Source organism: Tachysurus fulvidraco, chromosome 18 (assembly GCF_022655615.1).
Source record: "Tachysurus fulvidraco isolate hzauxx_2018 chromosome 18, HZAU_PFXX_2.0, whole genome shotgun sequence".
NCBI lineage: Eukaryota > Metazoa > Chordata > Actinopteri > Siluriformes > Bagridae > Tachysurus > Tachysurus fulvidraco.
This window is the reverse complement of record NC_062535.1, coordinates 19,819,844-19,829,843: the sequence shown is the minus strand read 5'-3', so window position 1 is coordinate 19,829,843 and position 10,000 is coordinate 19,819,844. Positions and strand designations below refer to the sequence as shown.

The 10,000-nt window shown below is 42.8% G+C and overlaps 1 protein-coding gene across 1 annotated transcript in view; it reads left to right on the top strand.

Moving 5' to 3' along the window:
* Positions 1-10,000, top strand: part of col5a3b (collagen, type V, alpha 3b) — a 37,334-nt gene that overhangs the window by 23,591 nt on the left and 3,743 nt on the right. The window contains exons 35-58 of the mRNA XM_047803255.1: positions 3,202-3,255; positions 3,514-3,567; positions 3,674-3,727; positions 3,885-3,992; positions 4,419-4,508; positions 4,638-4,691; positions 4,804-4,911; positions 6,341-6,448; positions 6,612-6,665; positions 6,759-6,812; positions 6,981-7,088; positions 7,305-7,358; positions 7,530-7,583; positions 7,801-7,854; positions 8,033-8,086; positions 8,332-8,439; positions 8,573-8,626; positions 8,918-8,971; positions 9,059-9,112; positions 9,284-9,337; positions 9,506-9,613; positions 9,696-9,749; positions 9,833-9,886; positions 9,978-10,000. The exon at positions 9,978-10,000 is cut by the window's right edge and continues 85 nt beyond it. Of these exons, the coding sequence (XP_047659211.1) occupies positions 3,202-3,255; positions 3,514-3,567; positions 3,674-3,727; positions 3,885-3,992; positions 4,419-4,508; positions 4,638-4,691; positions 4,804-4,911; positions 6,341-6,448; positions 6,612-6,665; positions 6,759-6,812; positions 6,981-7,088; positions 7,305-7,358; positions 7,530-7,583; positions 7,801-7,854; positions 8,033-8,086; positions 8,332-8,439; positions 8,573-8,626; positions 8,918-8,971; positions 9,059-9,112; positions 9,284-9,337; positions 9,506-9,613; positions 9,696-9,749; positions 9,833-9,886; positions 9,978-10,000 (1,625 nt within the window). The remainder of the gene's footprint in view (positions 1-3,201; positions 3,256-3,513; positions 3,568-3,673; positions 3,728-3,884; positions 3,993-4,418; positions 4,509-4,637; positions 4,692-4,803; positions 4,912-6,340; positions 6,449-6,611; positions 6,666-6,758; positions 6,813-6,980; positions 7,089-7,304; positions 7,359-7,529; positions 7,584-7,800; positions 7,855-8,032; positions 8,087-8,331; positions 8,440-8,572; positions 8,627-8,917; positions 8,972-9,058; positions 9,113-9,283; positions 9,338-9,505; positions 9,614-9,695; positions 9,750-9,832; positions 9,887-9,977) is intronic.

Below are 10,000 nucleotides of genomic sequence, written 5' to 3'. Positions count from 1 at the left end.
ACACACACACAAACACACACATTTACAGCATGTGACAGACCCCTTATCCAGAGCGACGTACATAAGTGCTTAAATCTCTAACACTGAATACATTAATGCTGCTCACTAGGTTACATACTTAAGATACCATGAGTTTAAAACATTTGTTAAAAGTTACAATGAAAAAGTGTCAAAGGTTTTTTTTTTTGTTTTTTTTATGCAAAAGATAAGGAAAGAAGTGCTAGTCGAAGTGTTTCCTGAAAAAGTAGGTCTTCAATTGCCACTTGAAAATAGCCAGTGACTCGGCTGTCCGGACCTCTAGGGGAAGTTCATTCCATCACCTTGGTGCTAGAACAGAGAAGAGTCTTGTAGTAAACTGTACTTACCCTGAGAGATGGTGGAACCAGTCGAGCAGTGCTGGTAGATCGGAGGTTGTGAGGTGCAGTGCGAGGAATGATGAGGGCTTTGAGGTAAGAGGGAGCTGGTCCATTTTTGGCTTTGTAGGCCAGCATCAGTGTTTTGAATCGGATGCGTGCAGCTACAGGAAGCCAGTGGAGGGATCGCAGCAGCGGGGTGGTATGGAGAACTTTGGCAGGTTGAAAACAAGCCGGGCAGCTGCATTTTGGATCATTTGCAGAGGACGGATTGCGTTCATAGGTAGACCTGCCAGCAGTGCAGTGCAGTAATCCAGTCTAGAAATGACAAGAGACTGAACAAGTACCTGAGCAGTCTGTGTGGGGAAAAATGTCAGATTCCTTCTAATACTTCTAATAAATAGAGAAGAAACCGACATGAGCGAGTCACATTAGCAACATGAGAGGAAAAGGACAGTTGATTGTCCATGGTTACACCCCAAGGTTGCGAGCTGTGGCTGAAGGGGAGATCAGATCTTTGTGCAAGGATATAGCAATATCATGACCTGGGGATGAATCACCTGGGATGAACAGGATTGCTAGAATTGAGCTTTAACTGATGAGCAGTCATCCATGATGAAATTTCTGCCAGACATGCTGAGATCCGCTCAGAAGCTGTGGCATCCGAGGGTGGGAAAGAGAAGATAAGTTGTGTATCATCAGCATAGCAGTGGTAAGAGAACCCATGTGATGATATAACTTCCCCAAGAGAGTGAGTATACAGGGAGAAAAGAAGAGGACCAAGTACTGAGCCCTGTGGGTCACCAGTAGAGAGTCTGCTTGAAAGAAATGAGAGAAGTGATACCGGTCTGTAGTTACTGATGTCTGATGGATCCAGAGCAGGTTTCTTTAGGATGGGAATAACCCTTGCTCTCTTGAAAGTAGTTGGTTCCTCACCAGATGCTATGGATCTATTGACGATAGTGGAAATGAATGGCAAAATGTCTTGCGGATCCAATGGGCAGGTGGTAGGATTGCAGAACTGGATGAGTTGTAAAATCTCTTCTGCTGCCACAGCTGAGAAATGTGACAACGAAGGTGTAGGGGAATCCATACTCTGAGATGTAAGTGCAGTCGGGGCTGAAGTGAAGGTCCGGCAGATTTCCTCAATCTTCTCCTGGTAGAAAGAAGCAAAGTCTTCTGCAATCAGGGAGGATGACGAAGGTGGAGCCGGGGGGTTGAGCAGAGAAGAGATGATGTTGTGGAATTTCCGAGGGTCATGTGAGGAAGCTTCAAGCTTTTCCTTGTAGAAGGAAGTCTTGGCAGAAGTCACATCTGAGGAGAACTTGACAAGAAGTGTTCTGTAAAAATCAAGATCTGCATCAAGTTGTGATTTCTTCCACTTTCTCTCTGATGATCTTAGCTCTCTTCGATTGTTGCGCAGCACATCTGAAAGCCAAGGAGCAGAACAAGAAGTTTTCTTGGGTTTAGTGAACATAGGGTAGAGGAAGTCCATAGTTGAGGAAAGAGATGAGAGGAAAGTATCTGTGGCTGAGTCTAAGGGTAGTGAGGAAAAAGACTCAGTATCAGGAAGGGAAGAATGAGTGCCAGAAGCTACAGATGAAGGGGAGACAGAGTGAAGGTTGCGGCGAGTAAGAGCGAGGGGGTGAGAGGTAGTTTTAGGTAAGATAGGTAGAGTGATGGTGAAGGATACCAGGTGATGATCAGAGACGTGGAGTGGGGTAGCAGTCACGTCTGTAGCTGGAGAAGGACGGGTGAAAACCAGGTCCAGGACATTGCCTCCTTTGTGTGTGGGGATGTAGCTGTTGAGTGTGAGGGAGAAAGAGTCGAGAAGAGACAGGAGGGAAGAAGAATGTAGCTTGTCAGAGGGGAGGTTGAAGTCACCAAGCACTGACAGGGGGGAGCTATCGGAAGGGAAAGCACTAAGCAGTGAGTCCATTTCTTCCAGGAAGTCTCCTAGGGGACAAGGAGGGCGGTAGACAACAATGATAACAAGGTTGATTGGAGAGGTAACTGAAATGGCATGAAATTCAAAAGAAGAGATGGTTAAATTAGAGAAGAGTAGAGGTTTAAAGCACCATTTCTTTGACAACAATAAACCTGTACCACCACCCCTGCCTGTTTCTCGTGGTGAGTGAGAGAAAGCATAGGCAGCGGATGGAGCAGCTGGTGTAGCAGTGTTCTGTGGGGACGTCCAGGTCTCTGTTAGAGCAAGGAAATCAAAGGAGTAATGGGAAGTTAAAGCAGAGATAAAATCAGCTTTCTTTACCGCAGACTGACAATTCCAGAGCCCACCTGCCACCACTGTGTGAGACTTACATAACAGAGGAGGGTAGATGAGGTTACTGGGATTGTGACCTCTGCGAGAGTAGGCCTTGAGTACAGAGATGGGTTTAATGCACATATTTGTAGTCAAACAAGAGTGAGAATTAAGGTATGGTAGATTATATCAAACAGTACTAGACACTAATGTTAGAGAGAGATTCTGACAAACGGAGAACCTTCCATTTAAATAGGTAAGCCCTGCCCCCCATTCACACCTTAAGGGAGACTGAAACTACTCCTGATTAATCAGCTGAGAGAACAACAAAAACCAACACTATAAAATCAACAATGCAATAGAATATAACACAATTCAAATCACACTACTCTAGAACAAAGTGAGTTAAGCAGATAGTATACAAAAGACAGGAACCTACTTTACCAGAAGACAATATAATCAAATGTAGAGAGTTAAAGCACATGTAGAGAGTTAAGCACACACACACATAAACACAAACACATACACACACACACACACACACACACACACACACACAAAATAGTAAGTAATCCATATTTGTTTCAGGGACCTCAAGGGCCCCAAGGACGTGTTGGAGAGATTGGACCAAAGGGACCAAATGTAAGTGTACATTCTTTGTCTGTCTGTCTGTCTGTCTGTCTGTCTGTCTGTCTGTATGTGTCTGTCTGTCTGTCCGTCTGTCTGTCTGTCTGTCTGTCTGTCTGTCTGTCTGTCTGTATCTCTCTGTCTGTATATCTGTCTGTACTGTATGTGTCTGTCTGTGTGTTTCTGTCTGTATGTCTGTCTGTCTCTATGTCTAAAACAAAATAAAAGATTCTTATTATTAGTCTCACAGTGTTTCTGTGTTTCTTTATTCAGGGTCCTGGTGGTAAAGACGGGTTACCAGGTCACCCAGGCCAGCGGGGGGAGCCGGTAAGCTCATGAAGGGTCTTGAGAATGCTGATGTGTTGTGAAGCTGTAATTCACTGTGTAACTGGGTGGTGGTGTTCATAGCTATTTGCACATTTTCTGTCTTCAGGGTTTTCAGGGAAAGACGGGACCCCCTGGACCTGCAGGTGTGGTGGGACCTCAGGTGAGTTCACCTGCCCCAAATCTCACACCTTGTTCACTACGTAGACCACTGTGGGCTTGTTAAAAACTAAACAGCCCAGTCACTAGGTTAGTGTGACTAGACCCAGACACACAGGCCACATAAACACTAGAATTAATTCCTTTTCTGTTGGTTTTAGGGAAACACTGGAGAAACTGGACCAGCGGGAGAAAGAGGTCACCCTGGATCCGCAGGGCCACCTGGAGAGCACGGATTACCTGGTGCAGCTGGCAAAGAAGGGGCAAAGGTTAGATTTCCATCTTGAAACACAGATACCTGCACACTGTGGCTGTCTACAAGCTCTTCAGAGGATGGTGTCTTTAACCTGAACAGAATAACATATGTTTTGATATAATGATGTAATCAACTTTCCTCCTGGGGTTTATATCCAGTTAAACATAGAAAATAAAATAAACAAAGTGAAGAGTAAAGTGTAATAACATGTAATAAAGGAATAACGTGTAATAAAAATGTGTGTAGTGAATTTAAGTAAATTAAATTTTCATATGCACCATAAATGATATGACTGAATGGCAGGTATTAAATTTGCATGAATCTGTTTCCATGATTTGTTGAAAATACAAACACTATTATATTCATCTTTCTGGAATTTATAATAAAAAACTTATTCCTCAATATTTTGTTTTTGTGTCTCACACTGTGTGTTGTTTAGGGAGATCCGGGTGGCACCGGAGCCCCGGGGAAGAGTGGCCCACCCGGGCTGAAGGGTTTCCGTGGTAGCCGTGGAGCGGCCGGTTCCATGGTGACGTTGCTATGTCTATAATTGAGGGAGTTCGGCTAGTGCTAAATTATCAAACAAATGTGGGCCGGGTTAAAACTAGAGGGAGGTATTTAACTGGATGTTTGTTGTCATATGATGTGTGTCCTGTAGGGACCAGGTGGACAGAAGGGAGGGGCAGGACCTGTCGGATCAGCCGGACCTGTGGTATGAACATTACTTATTGTTCTGTCTGATTTTCTTCGTTAAAAGGAAGGATGAATAAAACTGTCTCTCTCTGTCTATGTTTCTGTCTGTCTTATTGCCTGTCTGTCTGTAGGGGGCTACAGGTGAGAGAGGTCCTCCTGGTTTGGCTGGTGCAATTGGTCAACCTGGACGATCTGGAACAGTTGGCCCTACTGGACCAACAGGAGAGAAAGGAGAGCCAGTAAGCTCCACCTCTTTATGTTAATCTGCACATTAGAATAGATCCAATAGCCATAAGGAGAATAGCTAAAATTTAGAATAATAAAATTTATTAACTACACAGTACACAGTGGAATACTAGCATGTATACTGTTAGCACGTGGAATACTAGCATGTATACTGTTAGCACGTGGAATACTAGCATGTATACTGTTAGCATGAGGAATACTAGCATGTATACTGTTAGCATGAGGAATACTAGCATGTATACTGTTAGCACGTGGAATACTAGCATGTATACTGTTAGCACGTGGAATACTAGCATGTATACTGTTAGCATGTGGAATACTAGCGTGTATACTGTTAGCACGTGGAATACTAGCGTGTATACTGTTAGCATGTGGAATACTAGCGTGTATACTGTTAGCATGAGGAATACTAGCATGTATACTGTTAGCATGTGGAATACTAGCATGTATACTGTTAGCATGTGGAATACTAGCGTGTATACTGTTAGCACGTGGAATACTAGCGTGTATACTGTTAGCATGTGGAATACTAGCGTGTATACTGTTAGCATGAGGAATACTAGCGTGTATACTGTTAGCATGTGGAATACTAGCATGTATACTGTTAGCATGAGGAATACTAGCATGTATACTGTTAGCATGAGGAATACTAGCATGTATACTGTTAGCATGTGGAATACTAGCATGTATACTGTTAGCACGTGGAATACTAGCGTGTATACTGTTAGCATGTGGAATACTAGCATGTATACTGTTAGCATGAGGAATACTAGCATGTATACTGTTAGCATGAGGAATACTAGCATGTATACTGTTAGCATGTGGAATACTAGCATGTATACTGTTAGCACGTGGAATACTAGCATGTATACTGTTAGCATGTGGAATACTAGCATGTATACTGTTAGCATGTGGAATACTAGCATGTATACTGTTAGCATGTGGAATACTAGCGTGTATACTGTTAGCATGTGGAATACTAGCATGTATACTGTTAGCACGTGGAATACTAGCATGTATACTGTTAGCATGTGGAATACTAGCATGTATACTGTTAGCATGAGGAATACTAGCATGTATACTGTTAGCATGTGGAATACTAGCATGTATACTGTTAGCATGTGGAATACTAGCATGTATACTGTTAGCATGAGGAATACTAGCATGTATACTGTTAGCATGAGGAATACTAGCATGTATACTGTTAGCATGAGGAATACTAGCGTGTATACTGTTAGCATGAGGAATACTAGCGTGTATACTGTTAGCATGTGGAATACTAGCATGTATACTGTTAGCATGAGGAATACTAGCATGTATACTGTTAGCATGTGGAATACTAGCATGTATACTGTTAACATGTACAAAATGTGCCGATGAACAAAGTATCTGTTGACATCATCGTACTGTCTCTCTGTGTAGGGAGAGAAAGGTCCATTTGGCCCTGCAGGACAGGATGGAGCGCAGGGGGTTGTGGGATTGCCAGGAGCCATGGGCCCTCCAGGACCCCCGGGAGAGGATGGAGATAAGGTAACATGTTTTACATTAAACATAAAATGTGTTTGTGTGTCAATGCTTTACATCTAGTATTTTTGTATTTTTATTTATTTATATATTTCATTATTTATATTTGATTTGTATTTGTACTTGTCTACTTAAACGTTTGATATGAATGTGTGCTTGTGTGTGATAGGGTGAAGTTGGAGGTCCTGGACAGAAAGGAAGTAAAGGTGATAAAGGAGAACATGTAGGTATTTAATTTTCTCTTCACCATGTAAGAAGTGGCTCCTGCTTCACACAACACATCATTTTACTCATTTTTATGTGTTCATCTGCACAGGGACCTCCGGGTCCTGTCGGGTCTCCGGGACCGGAGGGACAGCCGGGAGCAGTGGTAAGAAAAAACAATACATTTGGAACAGTAGGCATCCTGGCTGGTGGAGATAGACCTCCTCTTCACTTCTGTTAAGCAGAGCTATGCTACATTGGTCTTATGAGTCAGTCAGAAATATCAGGTCAAAAATAGAATATGAATAAGCTTCACTGTCACTTTGTCATCTAGGGAGTGGATGGGGAGCCTGGACCCCAAGGGCAACAGGGTATGTACGGGCAGAAAGGAGACGAAGGAGCACGAGGCTTTAAAGGAGCTACTGGACCAGTGGGACTTCAGGTACGAGTCTAGATAAGCAGCTCGATTATATAGCTCAGGACACACTGCACTTTTCTTAAATCTCAGCCAATCAGAACACAGGGTACAGCTCTAAGCCAATTGGAACACAGGGTACAGTTCTCAGCCAATCAGAAAACACTGTACTGCTTAATTAAACAGTAAACACGAGTTACTTGCACATGCTTGACATTATTAATGGTATTATGTGTCATTTAGGGAATGCCTGGACCTCCAGGAGAGAAGGGAGACAGTGGACACACTGGACTGATTGTGAGATTAATTCCTGTTCCTCTATCTCTTTCAATCAATTTAAAATGATATCTCTGAACTTCTCAGAACATGTTTTATTTTTTAATTTATCTATGTCTTTATTTACAGTCTTAATTTTGGAGTCATAGTTTACGTGATTCCAGAAGTGATCTCTGACGTCTTTTGTTTTAGGGCCCTCCTGGTCAGATGGGCTCCCGAGGTCCTCAGGGTCCAACTGGTGGACAGGTGTATACACACACACACACACGCACATGCACACACCCACACACACACACACACACACACACACACACACACACACACACACACACACACACAGACACACACACACACGCACGCGCACACACACACACACACACACACACACACACACACACACACACACACACACAAAAAAATAGGCAACCAGAGTTACTTCTGTGTGATTGTGTGTGTTAAACAGGGTCCTCCAGGCAGACCTGGAGTGCGAGGCCAACCAGGAGCCGTAGGAGAGAAGGTGAGAGAGACACAGGGAAAGACCAAGAGAAAGAAAGACATATACAAAGAGAGAAAGAAAGAAAGAAGGAAAGAAAGAAAGAAAGAAAGAAAGAAAGAAAGAAAGAAAGAAAGAAAGAAAGAAAGAAAGAAAGAAAGTGGTTGATGATGATGATGATGATGATGATGTCATCCTGCAGGGAGAAGATGGAGAATCAGGTGATCCTGGACCTGTAGGATTGTCTGGAAGCACTGTAAGTAAAATCTCACTTTTCTCTTTCATAAAATGTGACATGTCCCTTGCCATGGTTCAGAAACCCATTAAGAAACGTAATGGTTCATGTACTGAAGGATCATTAATACCAACATCTTCTGACATTCTTAGACAGGTTCCTTGGTTACATGTCCATCATGATGCAGAAACTATATAATATCAAAACTAAAACTTGTTAAGGTTTCATGATCCTGGGGTGGATACGTAGATCTTATTTGTGTGCAGGGGGAGAAAGGCGATCAGGGGGAGAAAGGAGACACTGGACCCCCAGGAGCTGCAGGACCTCCAGGTGCCCGAGGACCATCAGGGGAGGATGGAGCCAAAGGCAGCATAGTGAGTGTGTAAAAGTATTTTGTGTGTGTGTGTGTGTGTGTGTGTGTGTGTGTGTGTGTGTGTGTGTGTGTGTGTGTGTGTGTGTAGTTTATAGTAATATTGTTATTTGACATTTACCTGCACTCTACCTTAGGGTCCTATTGGTCTTCCAGGAGACCCTGGAGCTCCTGGAGAGCCTGGTCCTGATGTAAGTCACGTAGTTATCTTTTTTATCTTCTTTTATTAACAAGTAACATGACATATCTATTTTCTTGCCATTGAAAGCAACAAATTATCATTATTACATAATGTAACTCAATAAACTCAGTTATTACATAATCTAACTAATAAACGGTTTGCTAGGTTTCTTGCTATTTAGTGAAGTGGTGAAACGGTTAAATAAACCAAACTCTCCTGCGTGTTTTATTTATTCTCACACTTTCTATAGCCCACAGCTTGTAGTTTATTTAACTGATGTCATGGGACTTGTCTCTCTCAGGGTATTGATGGAGCTGCTGGATCAAAAGGAGATAATGGAGATCATGGAAAAGCTGTGAGCAATTATTTGCTTGTGTGTTTTAAACATTTTCAAATAATATTATTGTTTTTATTCTCATTCCATTCTGATCTCTTTTCTCAGGGACCTCACGGAGCTTCTGGGGAGCCTGGTCCACCTGGACGTCCAGGACGAAGGGTAAGTTGTGAGGGACAGGTAGATGGAGACCAAATGTGGAGACCAAACATAGCCTTAATGGCAGGAATAAGGACGGCTTCCTCGAGGGGACTCTTTTCCTACAGTAAACCTTTGTTTGTAATTGTAATGAAAGACATTATTCAGTCTGTCTTACTGTCTGTCTCTCTGAAGGGTCATTTAGGGCAGCCAGGAAAAGAGGGGAAGCCAGGTCTGAAAGGAGATAAGGTAAACAGACATGTAAATTACAGTAAAGCACAACTTTTTCTTACAGACAAATGCAATGAAGTGAATCAGAGCTACATTAATAATACTGATGAGTACTGAGACATATTCACCTCGTTGAGTCTGGAACACAAGGGTTCTTGGACAAATCAAATTGATTTTCTTTCCCAGGGTGCTCCAGGTTATGAGGGATCCATGGGGAAGACCGGTCCAGTTGGAGCTCAGGGGAATCCTGGGAAATCAGGACTTCAGGGACCTCGAGGGATCCCAGGACCAACAGTATGTCATTTGTCTCTAAAAACATTGACATAAGCAGTTAGAACTTGTTGACACTCTTGATGTCTGTATATCTGTCTTTCAGGGAGATCAGGGAGTAAATGGACCTCTGGGTCAAACAGGACCTCCAGGACCAATGGTAGGTCTGGAGAAGGTGCTCACTTATTACCTTAGACCTTTGAGCAACAATAAAGTTTGAATGTCTTCCCTTGTTACATTCAGGGTCCTGCTGGTTTGCCAGGACTTAAAGGAGACCATGGCAGAAAAGGAGATAAGGTATAAAAGAACAACAACCTCATTGAGTAGTGATGTTTCTACTAGTCATAATGGTGAAGAATGTTGTTTATCTTTTATATGTGTATTACAGGGTCACGGAGGTCTGATTGGTCT